Source organism: Xenopus laevis, chromosome 1S (genome assembly GCF_017654675.1).
Source record: "Xenopus laevis strain J_2021 chromosome 1S, Xenopus_laevis_v10.1, whole genome shotgun sequence".
In the NCBI taxonomy this organism is placed as follows: Eukaryota; Metazoa; Chordata; class Amphibia; order Anura; family Pipidae; genus Xenopus; species Xenopus laevis.
The window spans coordinates 163,802,287-163,825,748 of NC_054372.1; the positions used below are offsets into that span (position 1 = coordinate 163,802,287).

Here is a 23,462-nt window from a genome sequence, read left to right on the forward strand (position 1 = left end):
CTTGGCATCAGCATCGGGGGGAATGTAAGCAGCTGTTATGATGGTGGATGTGAACTCCCGCGGCAGATAAAATGGTCTACACTTAACCATGAGAAACTCTAGGTTAACTGAGCAGTGTCTTCCAACGATAACAGAGTTCGTGCACCAAGCTTTGTTAACATAAATGCACAATCCTCCTCCTCTGGTCTTACCGGAGTCAACTGCCGTTCTGTCTGACCGGAAAGTGTGGAGCTCAGCTAGAGCAATAGCATTGTCCGGTATTCCACTGTTTAGCCATGTTTCGGTGAAAATCATAACATTACAATTCCAGAGTTTCTTGCTGTGGTTAATCCGGAGTCGAATCTCATCCATTTTGTTCACCAGTGATCGTACATTGGCGAGAAAAATGCTGGGCAAAGAGAGCCGGTGTGGTGTTAACTTTAGCTTAGCTCTTAGCCCTCCGCGTTTCCCCCGTCTTTGTTTGCGGTCTCGCCGCCGCCTTCGAGCACTTCCGCCCAGTCGGGTGGAGTGCGCGGCCTCAGGTGTTCTGGCGATCTCAGGGACGAGTCGAAGGTTACCGTTAAAACTGTCAGAAGTGCAAAAACCAATATCCATGGGTACAAAGAGGCTTAATAAAGGAGGAACAGAGTATAATAAGTAGAGAAAATATTTATGGGTACAAAGAGGCTTAATAAAGGAGGAACAGAGTATAATAAGTAGAGAAAAGAAACTATGTGCATAAAGAGGTTGAGTGAGGAGAGGAGGTATAAAAGTTTGGAAAGTGGACCCTCAGCCTAAGGTTTTCTGGTGGGCCCCTGGTATCCCAGTCCGACACTGCTTGAATGCATATTCTATACCATTACTGCCATGTTAGTTGCCTATTGCCTAACCCATAGAGCAGAGTTGAAGCTAACTATTCTTCTCATCTCAGAATGCCCTTCTGTTCATGCCCACTAGGGTAAACTGAAGAGCTTGTTTAAAGCTGTATTTGTATTGTACATGTTTTATATATACTGTACATCTTACATTTACTGGCAGATTTATCAAAAGTGTGATTTTAGAACTCACCACAGAAAAATTCACTCACTTCCTATTGTATTTTTAAGAGCAGATTTATCGAATGGTGAACTCCATTGATAAATGTGATTCCAAAAATCCCAAAGGAATGAATAGAAAGTGAGGGAGTTTTTCGTGGTGAGTTCTTAATTCATACTTTGATAAATCTGTCCCTCAAAGAGGTGGTTCACCTTTAAGTTGACTTTTAGTATTTTATAAAATGTAACTTTTCCGTTGGTCTTCATTATTTATTTTTCATATTTCTTTATTATTAATTAGGCTTTTTCTTCTGACTCTTTCCAGTTTTCAAATGAGGGTCTATTCCAGTCTCTTTCTCAAATCAATGCACAGTTGCTAGGGGTAATTTGGATCCTGGCACTCTAATTGCTGGAATTGCAAACTGGAGAGTGAATAAAAAGCTAAATAACTCTAAAACCACAAATAATTAAAACCAATAGCAAATTGTCTTAGAATATCACTCTCTATACCTCTCTAACTCAAAGCTGAACAACCCCTTTAATGCATCTTCAAATGTACAAAAAGATCTCCCTTCTTACGGACACCTATCAGGCATATTATGATTACTCATAATAAAATGCTCTTCTCTTCATTTGTTTGCTTATCAGGCATAAAACATTTAAATATAAACCAACAGGTTAAATAAAAAGCCTGTTCAATGAAGATGAATTAAGTAGCTAGTAACTGACAGAAAGCCAATATCTTAAAGACTGCTGGGTAATACTTTACATGAGAATCTGTATGCATTTCTCTTACCACCATGACTCATAAACCCCCAAGAAACACTTTGTTATCTAGAATCCAAGTTCCTTTCTTTCGACTGTTTTTGCATTCGGAAGATGAAATGCCCTGTAGGAACTAGTTGACATCAGCTAAAAACCTACCACTAGAACAGAAAACCTTTGAATAATGCTAAAGAAAATTGCAACAATTTATCATTCTTACCTACGTAGGCTTCATCATCCACTGGCAGCCGGTAAGACTTGCAAAGATACGTGTCCGACTGCAAAATAAATGAACAGTTCTTAGTAGAAAATAAGCATCCGTCTTCTTTCTTCTCATTGTTAAACATGGATCATTACAAAAAAGGCACAAAGTGTTTAAGCAAACAGCCAGGCTGATTATGTACTTTGTCTCAAAGAAAACAATCATAGGAAAGAAAATTTTTTATTGTGTATTAATAAGTCTTCTTGAAAAGGCATCTACTAGTACCAGCTTCATATCGAAAAGGAGAGAGGAGTTGGGATGCAAATAAGGTGACTTTGGTATAAATACTATTACACAACATAAAATGCAATTTGCAGCATTACCAAGGCAATATCTGCTCTGAGCTAAATAAAAAACATGCAAGGATAAAATACCTGTGTCATTTGCTAGAATCTGATGTATCAATTAATTTGTGATTTCAACTGGAGCTGCAACCCTGTGCTCTTGCCCACAGGCCTGCTCCAGTCTTGAACACCTCAATACTTGTGCATATTCCATGCTCCTGGGCAGATTCTCTGAGATGGAAATATAGAGAATAACTTTCCAGGCTGAAATCTTCATTGTGATACGGCTGCTGGTCCCACCATCGTATGCCAGAAATATATAACATCAAGGGAAACTATCACAAAAATTAAAATTTAATATAAGCTTCAGCATACCGAAATAAGAAACTTTCGAAATACAATCAATTAAAAATTCTGTATTGTTTCTGAAATAATCAAGTTTATCTTCACTATTCCTCTCTCTGTTTCTCTTCATTCTCTCTTCATGCAGGAGTGGGGTGTCAGATAATCATTGACAGTTAGATCCAATATATCATATAAGGGGGCTCATTTTGCCTAGAAGATGTATTAGAACTCACTCTATTAAAATCACCAGACATCATGTCCCTCTACATGCAGAATTTGTGCAAAAGGCAGTTATTTTATTAGATGTGGTTTGTACTGGAATCAGTTATTTGAGTGAGATCTGATAAATGTGCTTGGAAAGGGAGCCCCCTATAAGATATATTGGATCTAATTGTCAATGAATATCTGACACCCAACTGCTGCATGAAGACAGAATGAAGCAGATGCTGAGAGAGGGATAGTGAACATAAACTTGATTATTTCAGAAATGATGCACACTATTTAATTGATTGTATTTACAAGTTTCTTATTTCAGTATGATGAAGCTTATATTACATTTTAATTTTCACGATAGTTCCCTTTATTCTGTAAATTCTGTATGACAAACAAGTGACTGCATGTCAGCAGTGACATGTCATGGGTTTATCTATGGGCTTGTCCCAACTTTATCCCATAGGGTCACTTTGGCTAGCAAAATTCTTGTGTCTATATCTAGCCTCGGGCATGGGAGCTCTCCAAATAGGTGCCTCATAGGTGTAAGTGCTTGGTTGAGTTGAAATTTCAACCCACTGACTTGTATGTATGATTGCATACATTATTCTAGTCAATGTTAGCACAAAGTAAAGTGGTTTCTTTTTAAGTCTTTTCTTTACCGGAGCACAAATTGCATTAGTGAAGTTAGGCACCCCTGGATATGATTTCAGTTCAAGCAGTTGCTTCATTAAATAATGCATACCTCCCAACATTTTAGAAATAGAACGATGGGCAAAAAAATTGCTTGCAAATTTTTTTGGTCACGCTCATTTTTGTGACCACACACCCCTACTTAACACGTTCATTTTACAAAATTTGGAAGGTTATGAAAGTTTAAACACATTTCTTTGGTTTTTATGTGTTATTACAGTTTAGCAAAACTGAAGGTGAAAGCTGGAAGTCAGTTTCCCCAAGAGACCTGCTTATCTTAAATAATTACAATTGTTTCTTTGCATATCTTAAATAGTTACAAAAGTATCTAAGTGCACGTGCCACGTATTCTGGACTCCCTGCCAAGAGCCAGTTAAGTTTTAGAAACTTTGTTACTGAAATGTCCCGACTTTCTCTGCGCTGAACAGCCTGAAAAAGATACAAACTCAGGACTGTGGGTTGAGCTGTCCAAAACGGGACAGTTGGGAGGTATGATAATGTTTAAACCACACTTCCTTAAGCGGGCTCTAACTGTCTCAAGTGTTTTCACTGAAAAATTCATAATAGAATTTTAAAAACAAATTCCCAAAGTTCTTACCTATGTTCTATTAATTTGAGTGATTTTATCTCTCGTTCCTTTTAAATACTATAATAGATGGAACTGCCTTCCTGATATCGGAGGGGAAAGTTATGCAAGAAAGGAAGTGTACAGACTCCAAGCCACTAATTAAGGCTTTAGGCCAATCTGCGTAATCCTTGCAATTGTCATTCTGATTAGGTCCTATTAAAAAAAATCTAATTAGCCGACCTCCCACATATTCTGCAGGGCAGTATACCAAAAGAAAGAAAGACATAAAAGTTTATAAATAGGCATAGTAAGTTAAATTGAATGAAGGCAGAAGGATGTATTCTTTCAACATGCACATCAATCTTCAGTCCCACTGCTAATGAATCAATATGAGCTGTTTATGGGCTTCAGGACCTTCTGCAAGCAAGATAGCATCAAGCTAATCTAATACATGATGCAAATGCAGTGCAAGTGCAAAGATATAGAAACCCACACACTTGATTTCCAAGAGTCATATTTCTTTGTCTACAGCTTATTATATATTAAAAAATACATTAATATATTGATTTATGAATACTGTTATTTCAACATAAATATTTATCACTGATGGTTTTTAACAAATATATGGAACCTTTGCAAACACAGCTTTTTTTTATATCTGTACCTGCAGACTTTTAGTTGCATTACACCTATTATTTACCCAAAGATTATAAAAAAATATACTGTAAAAACAAACTATTTGTAGAATTGCCGGTAAAATGTTAATGTTGTGTATTTTTTTAAGTTTTTTTGGGGTTTTTTTGCTTCAAAACAGACACAGCGAAAAGATCACACCTTAATAAATAACCCCCTTAATATATTATTTGTTTCCATTTTATGACTTATGGGTTATCCTATCCAACGGTTGGGCTTTCATGGGGGCTACTGGTCAATGTTTAGACTTTTAAGTAAAGCTTGAACTGAAAATGAATGACAGCCCCTACATTAGGATTTGATTAAATCAATGCATCAGTTAAAAAAAAATAAACTCATGTAATAGGTCTTACTGAAGTTTGTGGGGTTGTTGCTATTTAAAAAATAGTTGCAGGGAATTACATAATGCAGCATGATTCCAGGCAGTTCCACCTGATGTATACTATAGATCTGGGCACAACTGAAACAACATTTTTTTTGGTCTGACTCAAAAAGGTTCAGTCACACTTTGCAGTCTATGATAATCAAGTTGACTAGCTGAAAGAACCTAAGAGCAATGTGAAAAGTAGCCAATCCAAAGCAGACTGGTTATAAATGCAAGACCACCTGAACATTAATTAGAATAAAAAGAGAGGTAGATTAAAGTAAAGATACTTCTGTCTACTCTATGTTTATATTGCTTACTAATAAAGTCAATGACGGGCACAAGCAAGACAAGCAAAAGATATAGAACAATGTGCTCTGAATGATATCTCTCTGGTATTCAGACAAATGTGGACATGTCTAGCACATGGCTGGAAATGAGTAGTTATTGCTTCTAAGATTGACAGAGTAGCACTTTCACATGAAAAATTCAAAGAACCGGTTTGCTTTATCCATCCATGGCCTTTAAAATCCCAGTCATTAATCATACACAATAGACAGGACCAGCAGGAAATCAATGGAGAAGTTGAACACACAGCGGTGCAACATTAAATGATGTGGTCGGGGCAGCTCTCTCATTAAAGGCAGCAAACATATTATTACCTTTCTTGAAGCCTCAGGTGTTTTTACCAATAGTGTTCCATTATTAATATGGTATTGTAAAACAAGTTAATACACATGAAAAAGATAATGAAAAAAGGCAAAATGGAAAAATATGTAATTTTAAGCAGCTTTCCAATATGCAATGGCTACGGAACACAGTCTCTCTCTATATTTTATATTCACTGCGAGTTGGGTTCTGACTCTTCGGGGTAGATTTATTAAGGTTCAAATTTTTTTTTGTGGTCAAAACTCACAAATTTCAACTCGAATTTGAATTCATATGCCAGATTTATCACACCTTCACCCTGGAAACAGTTCTAGTTCGAATATTCGCCACCTAAAATCTGTCGCGTTCATTTACAAGTCAATGGCAGAGGTACGTTGAACCATTTGAAGATGTTAATAGCCTTCATGAAATTCAAGTTTTTTGTTCAGAGGAAAACTCAGATTAGAATTCGATTTGAATTTTCGGATCGTTCGTATTCGACCAAATATTAGATGTTCGAGTTTTTTCATAAATAACCTCGCATTCAAGTTGTGAGTACATGTGAATTTATTAAAGTTAAAAAAAAATCACATAACTTCGAAATCCGACCTTTGATAAATCTGCTCCTTAATCAACTGGATAGATAGTGCCAACCTAAATATTGAGTATTTTACATATAACAGTATAATATCCATTATCCAGAAACCTTTTATCCAGAAAGCTCTGAATTACGGGAAGGCCCTCTCCCATCGCAAAACTTCGCCAGGCGTAGATTTGCCAGGACAATGCTAATTCACTAAAATCCGAAGTTTCGTCCAGGGCATCGAACGTTGGTACCATAGTTACTACGGCAAACGAAAGCGAAGTTGCTCTAGCATTGCCTACTTTGCATACGCAGGAAGTTAACGTTAAATGGACGTATATGTTGCAGCCAATACTTTACACTACACAAGCCTGGGAAACCCTAATAAAAGAAATTAGAGTTGTTATATTGCCCTACACATGAGCCCAGTGTATAGTTTATGTGCTATATGTTAGGAAATGTAGGGGGGAAGCCGGGTACCCCAGAAAAATGTACGCTCTTTTGCAGCCTATTTTACCACCAGAGTCTATCTTCTTCGCTAGCGAAGTTACGCCTGCGCCCGTTGAACGAAATGACGTCACGCTGACGAATTTTTGCTAACATTAGTCACTTCGCCCTTTAGTAAATCTGCCCCATAGACTCCATTTGAATCCCGTAATATAAATGTGTTACAATTATTCCATTATTTCTGTAATATAAAATAATTCTTTGTACTTTATCCCAACTAAGATAGTATCAATCCTTATTGGAACATAAATAATCCTATTGGGCTTATTTAAATTTTTAAATGACTACTTAGTAGAGCAAGTATGGAGCAGGCTCAGAACTAGGGGTAGGCAGAAAAGGCACTTGCAAACTTTGTGGGTGTGCAAACTTGCAAACTTTGTGGGTGTGCTTGGCAGGGACCTTTTCTGCCTGCCCCTAGTCCAGGCTCTCCTGCCCCCACTGCCATTTATCACCTATTCTCATTACCCCCGCACACCCCCATCAACGTCACCGCACGCTTACAGACGGTGAGGTGGTTGGCCCGGGCTTGGCCCACCTCTTGTTTGGAGATCCAAATTATGGTGAGATCCCTTATCTGGAAAACCCCAGGTCCCGAGCATTCTGGATGACAGGTCCCTTACCTGTATAGGTATTGGCATCCATTATCTAGAGATCTGTTATCCAGAAATCTCTGAATTGTCTACAATAGCGTATATGTTAATCAAATAATTCTAATTTTTAAAAAATGTTAAATTTTTTTTTGTAATAATAAAAGAGTGCCTTGTATAAGAATGGAATCTCCATGTTAATTAAATGATTAGAAATTTTAAACCTAAAATTATATTTTTCCTGTCATGTTAAAACAGTACCTTTCTTTCTCAGTCTTTCTAGAGTTATTTTCTGATCATTGTTGAAAAATTAAATATATGTCTGAATTTCCCAAAATGAAAAAAGAAATTATGACTAAATAAAAGAAATAAATCCACAGAAGTCGACGGCTGTGTTTCTTTCTCTCTCTCTGTTAACATTCCCATTATTCTTGGAAGTGCCAGTGTAGAGTTGACTGGAAGCTGATAAATATTTCATGTGCAGTCTGTATTGTTTAGCATTAATGTGAAAGAAAAAGCCAGCGTGGGCAAAATCTCTTCAAATGGACAGATAATATATTGTTTCTTTTTTCTAAATAAAGTATATTTTAACAAATAAAATCAAAGTGGAGCTGGTACCCAAGATAATTTAAGGATATGCTTAAAGGAGTATAAATTCTAATTCCACAAAACAGAAATAATGCTGCGTCAAAATTTGGACCAGGGAAGGTGTAGCTAAAGATAAGAGCAAATGAAAGAGAACAGGTTACATACTAGAGATAATATACTTATGATAGAGATAACAGGTATACAAAGTTTCACTCAAGAATAAAAGACATGAAATCAAAATATAAAAGTAACACAGCTAATGAGGAATCTATTGGATACCCATGTTAGCATGCATAATACTCTATTATACAATAATAACTAGATAAATGTATGAGGTATTAAATAGGTGTTGGCATATATTATTATTATTTGATACATGGCTTAAGCATCTATTATATGTAGAACCCTAATTAATTTTTGCTGTCATAGTTCCTAGAAGGCTTATTATATATGGTTATTTGTACAGTTATAGGATCTCTTATACAGACACCCAATATCCAAAAAGTTCAGAGTAAGAGGAAGGCCATTTCACATAAGAGTCCATTATAAGAAAAAATATATAAAACAATAATGTTTTTTTAAAGATTTCCTTTTTCTCTGTAATAATAAAACAGTACCTTGTATTTGATGGCAGGGTTGGACTGGTTGGCTTGGGGCCCACCGGGGCTACTGCCCCAGGGCCCCCCTCTGGCCCCCGCTGCCGCTCTAGTGCACCGCATTGCGTTTTTGCATACGCGCGCAGTGCAGGGTCTCTGCATGTGCGCAAGGCACCACATCAGTGCGCACACATGCGGCGTATCGTTTGTGCACACGCTATGCCGTCTGGCCCGGCGGGGCCCACCGGGTTTTTTCCCGGTGTCCCGCCGGCCCAGTCTGACACTGTTTGATGGTAACTAAATTGCATGAATCCATATTGATGGCAAAACAATCTGAGTTTATGTAATGCTTAAATGATTTTTTGCAGGTATAGTGATGGAAATTACAGAAATATCCAAGCAGGGAATGAACTAGGGCTAAGCAGAAGAGGCATATGCCTAGGGCACAAAGGTAAAAGTGTGCCAGGCATGTACCTCTTATCCCTGGCTGCCCCTAGTTCCTGCATAGGTTGGACACATGGAATTTCTGCCTCCCTCTCCTGGCCAATTGCCAGAACCCAAAAATTGCCTTTTAGGACGGCATAGACGGGGTCATGCTAAAATAGTGCCATTTGACCCAAACATATATATGTCTTTAATGGCACTGCCACTCTATCACCACACAAACCACTTTCTGAATGATAGTTTTTTTTTATTTTTATATCTGACAGGGATTGCCCCAGTGGGTTATAAAACAGTGGTCATACCACAGGGAAGCTCCAGCAACATATTTATGAGCAAGTCAGGAATATACTATTAAGCAATAAATAGATCAACCTAATTCTTACTCATCCATGCTGTATGCCAGGAATGCATTATAAATTGCTGACTGATTCTGGAACTAGACAATTAGGGGCACATTTACTAAGCTCGAATGAAGGATTCGAAGTAAAAAAAACTTTGAATTTTGAATTTTTTTTTGTGTACTTCGACCTTGATTCGAACGATTCAAACTAAAAATCGTTCGACTATTTGACCATTCGATAGTCGAAGTACTGTCTCTTTAAAAAAACTTCGACTACATACTTCGCCACTTTAAACCTACCGAGCTACAATGTTAGCCTATGGGGACCTTCCCCATAAGTTTTCTAAGCTTTTTCTGACCGAAGGAAATGTCTTCGAATCGTCGATTTTTTTCCTTCAATCAATCGATCGTAGGATTTGCGGTAAATCCTTTGACTTCGATATTCCAAGTTGACGGATTTTACCTTGAGGGTCGAATTTGGGGGTTAATTAACCCTCGATATTCGACCCTTAGTAAATGTGCCCCTTAGAATAGGTGAAATCGTTCAGTAACTAACAGCAGGAGTGTGTTGGTTAAAGACAAGGAAAACAATGTTAGGCTGAAGAACTCACAAATAAATAAATATGTAAGCAAATTTATATATATATATATATTTATTTTACACACTTTATTAAACACCCACTGACACACTGGATGCTTCATCGTCCACCTGGATATCTCCTTTCCCCCGGGTAATGAAGTGCCTGATTAATAACTCAGCAGGATCAATAATATCTGTTTATACAAAATATTCATGTGTAAAGCTGCTGCTATAAGCCTCTACCAGATTTGGCACACATTCATTCCAGTCTCACCAGTTCGAACAGATGCCCATATTTGTCCTTTCTTGCTGAAAGCCAATATGATAAGACGTGTTACTGAATCCTACTTGTCTGCTTATGAAATCCCTTCCCAAGAATAGTAATAGTAAAACAATGATATGCCATGAGTGAAGAGAAAAAGTCATGCCATAGAATCGTCACCCCTGATCCAGAACTAATGTACTATTCTCCTTTATATGCCTTTTATTGTTTTTAATTTGCGGATATTGAGGAACTGGTGGTATACAGTACATTGGAGTATAAACATGACAGAGGACACCAAAAGTGGAAAGGCAGCTGGGTGGCAACATTGGAATACCTTCCAATTAATCCAACATTCCAATTTTCTATATGAAGTTGGGATAAACTGACATTCTCTGACCATCCCTTGTGTCCAATGACTCCAGTCCATAATGTTGACTGTTTCTGAGAGCTGAAGCACATGTAAAGAAGAATTTCATTCTCCCTCTGACTCTCTCTCTCTCTATCTCTCTTGCAGTCCCTACAAACAAGACCACTTGCAGCATGTGTTCCTACTCCCATACCCCAGGAGAAACCAATAGATGAAATCCATCACTTGACAATTTGGACTCCCTCTCCAAACAGATGTAGGATGAATCAGGCCACTACCTATGAGATTATCCCTGCACTGCTTTTTACAAAGAAAAAAAAAACCTTTATCATGAATAATAACTTACATCCCATCCTCTGGGCTTGCTATCCAGTCTTCAACCTTTAGTCCTGTATATATTTTTAAACACCATAGCACCCGATTAAGTGTTAGAGGAGAGAATGAATCCCTGCTTTCTGGCTGCTCCTAGAAGCTCTTGGTTTGTCTTCAACATATGAGAATACCTATTTTGTATGCTGCAACATCACATATCTTTGTTCAGTGTCAGTGTATGAAAGTACTGATTACATTGTTGTGCTGAACACTGGCTACGTAGCACACTGATATGACTACTATATGAATTTAAACTACAGATAATATGTCCAGAATTTTTGCTGACAACAAGCTGTGTGGCATATTGTTCTTAAAGGACAAGGAAAGGCTAAAATAAGTAAGCAGAAAGGTCTATATAAATACACCAGTAAACCCTCAAAGCAATGCTGCTCTGAGTCCTCTGTCAAAAGAAACACTGCATTTCTTTCCTTCTATTGTGTACTCATGGGCTTCTGTATCAGACTTCCTTCTTTCAGCTTAAACTTCCAGGGCTAGGGCTTGAGCATGCTCAGTTTGCTCCTCTCCCCCTCCTTCCTCCCCTCCCTGCTGTAATCTGAGCTCAGAGCTATAAGTGAGCAGGGAGAGACTCAGGCAGGAAGTGATGTCAAGCCAAGCTAATATGGCAGCTGCTATCCTAAACAAACAGAGAGAGCTTCTAGAGCTGTTTACTCAGGATGGTAAAGCATTCTATAGAATAAATATAGTGTTATAGCTTGCACTATTATGGCTAATCAATTGGCAATAAATTGCTTTGGTAGCTTTCCTTCTCCTTTAAGAACCTTTATTTGCAGCTTAAATGGATAATAATCGGTTCTGGGCCTTATACATGTGCATATACTTTAAATTTAAAGTAAGGATGCACCGAATGCCCTATTTTGGATTCGGCCGAACCCCTGAATCCTTTGTGAAAGATTTGGCCGAATACCGAACCAAATTTGCATATGCAAATTAGGGGTGGGAAGGGGAAAACATTTTTAACTTCCTTGTTAAGTCACGTGATTTCCCTCCCCACCCCTAATTTGCATATGCAAATTAGGATTCAGTTCCGTCGGGCAGAAGGATTCGGGAAAATTCGAATACTGCTGAAAAAGACCAAATCCCGAACCAAATCCTGGATTTGGTGCATCCCTAATTTAAAGGCATAGTCTCTGAAACACAGTATCATACACAGATCCACAACAGCAGGCCTGAACTCCTCTTAATCTCTAATTGCACCTTGCTTGATGTTGCCTATGAAGGATATGTAGGACCTGTCACCTCATTTCACTATGTATTAGTGAGTACTGGTTTCTTTTGCACAGATAAAGATTTAACAAGTGTATTGTATTTAAGTTATAGCTGCAGGTTGTTACTCCAAGCCGTGGATCAGTGTGATCTAACATATGACTGTGTGTACCCTGGCCCTAGGTTATTTATCTGCTGAAGCTAAAAATGTCAGATAAAGAATTACTGAACAGTCAAAGAAACCTTTTAACCATGGCGGAGTATGTGTAGAAAACCAATGTTTAACTAGTTTTGTTATTGTTTCCAAAGCTATAGGCTTCAGGCACACGGAGTTTCTGGGCCAAAAAATGAAAATTTGAGTGGTTTTAGGGACGAATAGATCCTATTAAATGATGGCAGGTGGCACAAGAGTATTGGCTGTAATGAACATGAGCTTAACACTACTTAAAACATTAGCCAATGGAGCAACCCAGTAGAAAGAAATAGGTAGGGATGCAATGAATCCACTATTTTGGATTCGGCTGAACCCCCGAATCCTTTATGAAAGATTTGGCCGAATACCGAATCCGAACCCTAATTTGCATATGCATAGGTGGGAATGGGAAAACATTTTTTACTTCCTTGTTTTGTGACAAAAAGTTACGCAATTTCCCTCCCTGCCCCTAATTTCCATATGCAAATTAGGATTCGGATTCGGTTCGGCTGGGCAGAAGGATTCGGTGCATCCCTAGAAATAGGGCAAAAACCAGCATCAGCAGTTGGTCTGCGCTTACTATGGCTCAACAGAAAACCTGACATTGAGGGCACACTCTCGCCATAATTAGATGCAGATCATGCTAATTGGAATAGGTGTTATACAGACCACTAAATGGGGCACTCACACTGCGGTCTATCGGGAAATTGATTAATGTTGTATTTGGAGACCAAATTACCCTGAAAATATACAAATTTTATTTTACTTTAACAATTTTCCATTTAAAATCAGGATCTGGTGAGATCAGTCCCAGGGCCGGAACTAGGGGTAGTCAGAGTAGGCACGTGCCTAGGGCGCAAAGCCGGAGGGGCGCCAGGCACGCACCTCCTCTGTCGCCTACCCCCAGTCCAGTGCCCGACTCTGTAGTTTTTACGTCTTCTTGCGCTCCTGCACATGCACGCGAATGTATTTCTCGTCAATTTGCGCATTCGCGCCAATTCGCGCATGCGCAGAAGCGCAAAAGAAGTAAAAACTACCGCTTTTCTTGCGCATGCGCACGCAAGCGCCACCTTGCGCATGCGCACTTGGGCTAAGCCGGCTTGCCCTGGGCGCCTGTCCGGCGCGGCCCTGATCAGTCCATTATTGGGGGCACGTGTAGCTGGAAAGAGAGGGGTGTGGGGGACGCCCCATTTAACCCCTTTTGTAAACGTGTCTACATATATCTCTACATAATAAGCCTGGCAACCCTTTTGGGAAAATTACCTCACACTACATTACTCCCAAGTTGGAGAACTATAACTCACACAAATTTTGCTCTACATAACTGTAAGACTGCAAGACTGGGGGAATCACTAAATACAACCTAGAAGACTTTGGAAAATTCCTATTACTGTGATTTTAAGTGACCACCTACCTGAGTCATTTTTGAAAAATCTTTTTATGTATTTATATTGTTATTGTTGGGTTCCTGGCCAGCCAAGTTTTCAATGGAAAATTGTTTAAAGTAAAATAAAATGTGTATGCTTTCAGAGTAATTTGGTCTCCAAATACACCTTTAATCATTTTCGTACTGTTTGTTATCCTCAAAAGGACCTTGGGGAATTTAAGGTGTGTTTCAGACCAATTAAAGAGATTTCTCCTTAATGCCACATTACCTCAATTCATGCTTGTCTATCAAGAAATCCTCTGCTATTCCAGTCTGGCCTCTGTGCCACTTTTCTCATTAGTCTTATAAATGAATTTTGTATTAGGGCCAGTGGTTAGATCATCTGAGCTGGATAGTGCTGGGCCACACATTCCTTTCTCAACAAATCATATGGCACTAAATGAGATAATGGCACATTCCTTTCTGCACATTCCTGGAAATGTAATTTTAATGAACATCTCGTTCAGACATTTACATTCATTCACTTAATTCAGCTAAGCAGAGCAGCCATTGATTCAATAAGGATCATATTTAAGAAGCTCACTTGGTTTTAGTATATTAGAGTATGCAGGCAGCCTCCATATCATCATATGCTCAGTTTTTAAATTAAATTAAGTTACGTTAACTGAAGTTTAAATGTAAATATTACATGCAATTACCCTACAAACCAGAAGAAAAGCTAAATCCAGGATTCAGACTTTTTCAGCAGGATTCAGATTCGGCTGAATCCTTCTGCCCGGCCGAACCAAATACTAATTTGCATATGCAAATTAGGGGCGGGAGGGAAATCGCGTGACTTTTTTCACAAAAAAGGAAGTAGAAAATGTTTTCCCCTTCCCATCCCCAATTTACATATGCAAATTATAATTCGGATTCAGTTCAGTATTCGGCCGAATCTTTGCAAAGGATTCGGCCAAAACCAAAATAGTGGATTCGGTGCATCCCTAGTAATTATAATGTTATAACCTATAAGAGCAGCATTATACAATGCACCATTTCATAAAAGATATCCTTAAATGATGCATTCTGTTGTCAGAACAGATGATTTATAATAAGTGACGGCACAATGACAGCATGATACCAGGCAGCACCCACAGCATCATATATGTGGGAATAACATCTGTCAGTGTTGTTATAGAAAAAAAAAAACATATACAAGCGCCCATAGCACCAACTGTCAGCAGTGCTAAAGACACCCAAGCTGAATTCTGAGGAGTAGTGTAACAAGTGCTGCACTGGGAGTAATCTCAATATCTGAGCTGTCTGGCTGGTGGGACCTTGTTTCTGCTGCTGGTGGGTTTGGCCCATGTACTGTGCTCTCTCCAGACTCTTTTATGGGAAAGGGTTCACAGTTTATCCCAGCTTGTAAAATATAAAACATAACGTAACCCCCTACTATTATTTATAAGCCTTCAATAGCCAAAAAATTACAGTAAGGGTTAGATTATCCTCTTTTTTTATGACCCTTTTAGGTACATCTCATAGTCATTCTCCAGTCTATCATACAAATAACTGCTTGGCTGTGGCAACCAGTGGCAGCTGTAGATAGGAGCACTACATTGCAATGCCCCGGTGATAACACTAAGGCACACAATGAGTTTCTTATATAAAATCCAAAAATCTCTCATTCTTTTCTGAAATCTACTCCAACCAAATCCGCACAGATTATTTCCCCGTATTTATCAATACATTTTCCAGAAAAACTCCAGTGCTGGAAAAAACTCGAAAACCACAAAATCTTTGGATTATGGCACAAAACCCATTGCAGATCAGGATATTTGCATGACTTCTCCCATTGACTTAAATACAACCTCTGCAGGTCTGAGATGCTGGATTTTCAGATTCTGACTTTTTCCATCCTCGGGGTATAATAAATCCCGAAAAAGAGTTTCGGCATTTGGCGTTCACGCAATGCATTTGTGAGGACTTTTTTTACACATGAAGGAAAAGTTTGTTAGAGCTGCAGCCCAGTTCAGATCTGGAGACCTTTAGGGTCTGCCCACACGAGCAGATTAAGGGAGATTAGTCGCCACAGCGACAAATCTCCTCTTCAGCAACTTCGGGCGACTTCGGAAAACGAATCGCCGCGTGTGCATTCCCCCAGGCGATCTTCATTTAAACTGGCGGAGGGTAGGGGGAAGGCAGTTCGGGGAGATCGTCGCCCCGAAGAAGAGGAGATTTGTCGCTGTAGCTACTTATCTCCCAAATCTGCTCATGTGGCCAGACTCTTATGGTTGTTCTTCTACCCATCGTCCAGCTAAAAGAACATTGTAACGTTCATGTTATCAGGAACCTTGCACTGTGAGGGGTACACTCAAATGCACAGGGAATCCCTGTGGATTCCGGTGTTCACCGACGTGCTTTTGGGGCCCCGGGCTTTCTGCTGCCGAAACCAACAAGGGAAAATGCGTAACTAGAGATAAGTCTGTAAACGAGGAACAGGCAAGGATTTAGAGAAGACGTGGTCGGGATTCAGGCAATAGGTTCAAGGCAGGCGGCAGGAATCGTAGTCAAAAAGTCAGGCAGGAGTCAAAAACCAGGATCAGTAAACTGAAACCAGCTTGGGCACTCTCAAAATAGAGGACTGGGCTTTTAAAGGTGTTTTGGCGCCAAGAATTCAAATTCAGCACCTTTTCGTGATATCACAACACTCGGCGGAAAGCGCCAGAGTCACTTTGGCCCTGAACCCGGAAGTGCGCACCTGCGCCTAAACTTACTGCTTGTTATTAACATTACATTTCAGAAGGCAAATGGTATTCTGTCTGCCTGAGAAGCCTTCCCCTGTCACATTCATGTGCAAAGCACAAATGCCTTGCGCTTGAGCTATTGAGCACTATCTGAACTTCTGCTGAGAAAGGAACAGGCTTTCAGTTTTCCCTCTTCCCCCATTAATGTCATCTCTTATTTTCTCAACAGAAAAAAAGTCCATCTGCAACAATGAGTCATAATCTGCTGCAGCACAGCAACAACAGACTCCTTCCGTCTAGGCTTCCGCAGAATTTAGCAGAGAAGGGAAAGAATAAATTCAGTTGATCTACTCCAAACTTGATGGACTTTTAGCTGTTGCCAAAAACAATCTGGCTCTGGAGTTTGGTTAATAAGATGGAAATCAGTGTGTGATGTGGCAGTCATACACACAGATACTTCACTTGTAGTAACAAGTAACAAGCATGTTGCAACATAAGTGGGAAGAGTTTTTCGAAAGGGACGTTTTACAGTCTGCTTTCATTGTAATCATATTAAGTCTGATCAGCCACTCTCCTGGTGCCTAGGAACAAATGCTAAACTCTCTATAGTATTTCTCAATTTAAAGGAACAGTATCACCAAAAAATGAATGTTTTAAAGTAATGAAAATATAATGTGCTGTTGTGCTGCACTGGTAAAATTGGTGTGTTTGCTTTAGAAAGACTACTATAGTTAACATAGACAAGCTGCTGTGTAGCCATGGAGGCAGCCATTCAAAGCTGAAGAAGGAGAAAGGGCACTGGATGCACAACAGATAACAGATAAGCTCTTTAGTATACAATGGGATTCTTCAGAACTTATCTGTTATCTACTGTGTGTCCTGTGCTTGAATGGTTGCCCCCATGCAAACACATCAGTTTTACCAGTGGTGGGCAACAGTACATTATATTGGCATTCCTTTAAAACACTTTCATTTTTTGGTGTTACTGTTCCTTTAAGAGGATATTGTGTAGTTTCTATTGTGGCTCTACCCCAAAAACTACAAAGATGTTAGTATTCTGCCTTGCACCTCTATTTTACTCTACTTTTGTTTTTATTTAGTTGTCCAAAATATCAGTTACACTACAGACCCTCTTCAGGGACAACAATATATATATTAGTGATGTGTGGGCCCGACCTGCACCCGCCCGAAGCCCACCCGCACCCGCTTACTGGCTTCCTTTTGTAGACCAGCGCCAACCAGCCATGCCAATGAAGTCACAAAAGGGGCGGGGCGAGCAGGCACATCGTCTATAAAAGCAGAACCCGGAAGTCGGAAGCTGGCACTGCAATGTGGTGGGCAGGGAGAGCAGGAGAAGAGCTCAACCCGCACCCGCCTGCCACTCATGAAGAGGAGTGCGAGGTTGGCCTGAACCTGCCCGACCCGCTGGTCCCGTGAGTATCGGCCGGCCCGCACATCACTTCCAGTGCTGATATGTTAATCAATACTTACAGAAATTATTCATAACTAGGGATGCACTGAATCCAGGATTCGGTTCGGGATTCGGGCAGGATTCGGACGAATCCTCCTGCCGGCCGAACCGAATCCAAATATGCAAATTAGCGATGGGAAGGGAAATCACATTACTTTTTGTCACAAAACAAGGAAGTAAAAATTGTTTCCCCTTCCCATCCTTAATTTGCACATGCAAATTACGATTTGTGGATTTGGTGCATCCCTATTCATAACTTCGACTTTCTGCCCCAGTGGAAGTGTGGGCTCAGCTACTGTGCTGGACAAGTATACAGTAAAAGAGATGACCACCCAAAAACAACATAACGAAAGAAAACATAATTTTAAGTAACTTTCCAATATGCAATAACTAAAAAAAATCTGTACAGGTTTTGCAAATATAATAGCAACTGAAAGCAGGATTCATTTTTCTATTCTGTTTTCTTATGCAGTTACATGTAATAATAATTTTCATACCATTTGTAGTTAATGTATATTGGGGAAGTTGGTTCGAATTACTTTCTTTTCCTTTATTAGGTTTTTGGGTGGGGATGCTGATAAACTATAAGGCAGATTTTATATTTAACACCAGGCTTCTGATACCACACATACAGTGCTGAATCTAATATGCATGAACACACCTAATCAGTGGGGCAGAACTAATACATGCAATATATTTTGCTTTTTTCTTCAGTCAATAGACAAATAAACTTCAGACAACATCTTTAACTTGCATTCATTTATCTCCCTGGTCAATCATTTATGATTAGCTTTCTTAAATTAATGGCTAACAGGTTTTGCAGTCACACAGACCTCCACTATCCCGTTTCCCCTGACCTCTTCCCAGCTGGCCCATTAGCTTAGCAACTGGATCAGTGTAATTTGGCCATCCAAGTGTGCAATTAAATCACACACCATCCCAAGCTGTCAGCCTGCCGTGTGCTTGGATAAATGATGAGACCCATGATTACAAAGTAATTGGCTGAAATATCATTTACATTTTAAAATAAAGAATGCTGAAAAAACATTGACTTTCTTCTATATATATTAAAATCAAACAAGATAAGAGCACAGAGAAAAATATAAGGGCATACAATGCAGTTATTTCTATTTGAATAGTCAACTATACCCATACATTTATATTGCCTTATAGGAGATAGAGATTTTACTGACTGCACTGAACATTTAGTCCAAAATGGGAAATGATACAAACCTCAAGGTAAACAATTTAGTATTCTCAGTCAAATACAATCATGAAATATATACATAGTTCCCAACTTCCCAAAATATCCAAATATCCACCCCAAATCCTACAACCCCCATCAATGTTCAGTAAAGTAGGACAACCCTACCTAAACAGGACACTTGGAATGTGCCACCAATCCCTAATCAGAACACAGGGGAAGAATATGAAGCTCAGATAGAGGATATAAGAGATGTATCATTTTCTGGTTCAACCACAAACAAACTGTATGAACAAGTACTGTCAATGAGAGTTGCAAAATAATACTTACATACATGTTTTATGGTCCAATGTGTCTCCTAAAAGAATTCTAAAAATGAATATGGCTAAAAATGCAATATTTTATATACTGAATTTATTGTGCCAGCCTAAAGTTTCGTCTTCTCAATAGCAGCAATGATCCAGGACTTCAAACTTGTCACCATCTTGGAAAGTGTCTGCGACACATGCTCAGTGCGCTCTGAGCAGCTGTTGAGAAGCTAAGCTTAGGGGTTGTTGCAAATTTTCAAGCAAAAATTAGGTTGTAATGTAAACTGATATAGGGCTGCTTATTAAATTCTGTGCTGCCATGTAGTAATTATATATATATAAAATAATAATCAGCCTTATATTGTGACATTTATATTCTGTGTGTACTTTAAATTTTAAGTCAGTATCTAAGCTCAGCAGTGAATCAGCAGAAAAGAAGATGGGGAGCTACTGGGGCATCTTCACAGATCTTCCCTGCTAAAAGACTGTGGTTGCATTGGGCTGGTACAGAAGCACAAAGCATAATGTACAACATTTATAGCTACTTCTTTACTTAAGCTTTAGTTCTCCTTTAACTATAAAGCAATTCTGTCAAAAATGATAGCTCACCTCTGTCGGAGTTACTCCTGGCATTCGGATATCTAAAGTATAATCTGATGAGCCTGGAGACATAACGGGCCGTGTGGTTCCCAAGCAGTCATTGGAAAGTGATCTGGTTGATTCCTCATACCTTTATCAAGAAAAGCAAGTTAAATATATAGATTTTCTTTCAACCCAAGGATAAGCTAAATTACATCGAATGCCCACAAATGTACTTTGTCCAAAATGCATTAACCTGCAGAAATGTGGTTTTCCAGAGGACCAGTGACAAAACTGATGTTAGAAGTGGTACATTACACCCAGCCAACGTGATGCCACTTCTTCTTGGGCCCCATTTCTGCAAAATGATTTAGAAGCACTTCAACTGCTAAATTCTGACAAATGTGAATCATGTACAAATGTGCATCAAGCAGTATGTACTGATTCATCTGTATTTATCATAAACGTGTTTTCCAAAGTTGCCTGAAGTTGCCTTGTGAGAAAACTTTGGGCAACAGGCTGGGCCAAGTCACTTGCGAGCCCAATGCACAGCACTCTCATCCAATATGTTTACAGGTTTTAGGCAGGAGTTCTTTGAGGCCGAGCTCTTCGGGAGCTAAGAACTAGGGGTATCCAGGGAGAAGATGTATGTGCTTGGCGCCCCTTTAAAGACGAAGGAAACCCTGTAGAAATAAACCCCATACCCCCCACCCCACATAAACCCCTCTCCCTCCTCCCCCCAGGCTAACTGCCCCCCCCTCCCCGGGGAAATGCCCCATACTTTATACTTACCCCTAGTCGCAGATTCTGGCAGCAGTCTTCACGGCATCCATCTTCTGGGTCCTTGGTAAGCTGACTGAGAGATCTGCAATCTCCGTCAATTTCGGCGCATGTGCAGTTGTCGAAAACTGGTAAAATGCTCCAACTGCGCATGCGCCGACATACCGATCTTCCAATCAGCTTACCGAGGACCTGGAAGATGGATGCCTTGAAGACTGCTGCCGGAAGTATAAAGTAAGTAAGTATAAAGAATGGGGCATTTCCCGGGGGGTGGGCAGTTAGCCTGGGGGGAGGAAGGAAGGGGGTCTACGTGAGGTGGGGGGTACGGGGTTTTTTTCTACAGGGTTTCCTTCTCCTTTAACTTTGTGCCCTAGGCAGGTGTTTCTTCTGCCTATACCTTGTTCTGGAATATAAATGTATGGTGGGTTTTTCCCAAAAATTCCAAAAAACAAAAGTATGTTAAAAGTATAAAGTCATTTATTAGGACAAAAAGTGGCTTACCATACCCACCATACATTTGTATTCTGTAACATGATTTACACCCTTGGACTGGGGTGGATTGTGGAATTCCCTTGGACTATTACTTTAAACACAGATTGCCTAATATACAAGATGTGGTGCCCCACCTTTATTTAAACTTTACTGTGGGCTAAATATGCGCCGCTCATCGGTTTTTATCTGTTATCTACACCTTGTTCTGGCCAACTTCAGGAAAACGAAGTGCTGCCTATGGATTTCCACCGGTGATTTACATTATTGGCAGTGGGAAAGAATTTAAACTTGGAATGTAACTATCTTTTCTATTTAGCTTTTATTTTATTATTGTATTGGCCTCTATTAATGTATTGTTATACTGTACATGCACAAGTAGAGCGTCATAAACAAAAATATGCATACATGTCTTCTAGCTTAAGTTTACATTTGTGGATGACAAATCCTGCCAGAACACAGTACAGAATGCTACTACAGGTATGGGACCTGTTATCCAGAATGCTCGGGACTTTCCGGATAACGGATCTTTCTGTAATTTGGATCATCATACCTAAAGACTACTTGAAAATCATGTAAAGCTTAAATAAACCCAAATAGGCTGGTTCTGCTTCTGAAAAGGATTTATTATATCTTAGTTTGGATCATATGCAAGGTTCTGTTTTATTATTACAGAGATAAGGGAAATAGTTTTTAAAAATTTGGATACTTTGATTGTAATATTGTCTATGGGAAACAGTCTTTCTGTTCGGAGCTTTCTGGATAACGGGTTTCTGGATAACGCATTCCATACCTGTATTTTATACAAAGAAGCTTATTGCAAGTATATCTTTAGATAATCAAACACTGCCTCTTATTTAACTTACCTTAAAGGAGGCATTTTGTGTTAAAAAAAAAAAAAGAATGTACCAGTGCATTATACTTTTTTTTTTTATCTCCTCACTAGCTTGATATATGACTGAATCCTATAGAGATTGTTTATTGCTATTTTTATCTCGGTACTATTGTACAGCTTATTCGGTTAATATACGACATACATAGGCTTGTATTACTTTATGGTTCGCGGATCAGGATTGCCTTTAGCTCATGAACGCCTAGATTAGTAACTGAGATAATGTGTTTGCATATTCAGCATGATGCTTTTGCTTAATTTCCCTATACGTAGTTACTTAAACACACTTTGTATGAGAAATTATTGGATTCGATGTACTTGCTATGTGAATATTTTTGCTTTATTTATTTTTTTCCTTTCTGTATAAGAAAATGCTTATTCCTTAAATAAAGAATATACAAAAAAAAAAAAAAGTAGTGTTTCAGGCTGATTTATTGAATATTTCTGCAAAACCCCAAATAATCCCTCCCTTCCCTTCCACTTCCTGCTCCCTGAATTCCCAGGCTGTGCAGGAAAGCCGGCGGCTCTCAGCTCACTGCACTGTAGAATAGGAACCAATCAGCAGCTAGCAGGACCTGATAGGGATCTGAAGCCTGTCTGTGCTTGTTTGACTGCAGGGCTGTGATTGGCTGTCCCCCTCCTACTGTGCTTCTGGTAGGGACCGTTAGGACACGCCCACCTCTCATTTGAAACACAGTCAGGGACCAGAGAACATCTATAGGGAGCTCCAATAAAGGGGATATTTTTAAAGATAACATTAATTTTTAGCACTATGTTTCCTTTAATCGGTAGGGGGACCTAAACATTCCTTCAATCTGTAGAGTATATAGTGGGAGGCTGGTTGAGGGATCATGGTAACTGTAAGCCAATAACCTAATAACTTAGACCCAGGTCTCAATATGACTCAGGTATCATAATCGTAATCTTATCTTCAGTGTAAATGAAACTATGCAATATTTTTATGTGAAGCTAAAGAATATTGAAAACATAGATACTAGCTTGTGACCCTTGTACCAACATCTGATATGCTATAGGATTTACCCTTCCCTGTGTTATGTTGTTTTGGTTTTCCTTGTCTTGTTGTAAAATGATAATACAATAAAAAATGTACCTATTAAAAATATACATACATAAT

The 23,462-nt window shown here is 39.2% G+C and overlaps 1 protein-coding gene across 8 annotated transcripts in view; it reads right to left on the reverse strand.

Moving 5' to 3' along the window:
* pam.S (peptidylglycine alpha-amidating monooxygenase S homeolog) overlaps window positions 1-23,462 on the reverse strand; it is a 111,344-nt gene that overhangs the window by 77,538 nt on the left and 10,344 nt on the right. For all 8 annotated transcript variants that reach the window (XM_041573520.1, XM_041573527.1, XM_018234106.2 and 5 more), the window contains 2 exon segments: window positions 20,197-20,317; window positions 1,999-2,056 (listed from right to left, as the gene is read on the reverse strand). In XM_041573520.1, the coding sequence (XP_041429454.1) occupies window positions 1,999-2,056; window positions 20,197-20,317 (179 nt within the window).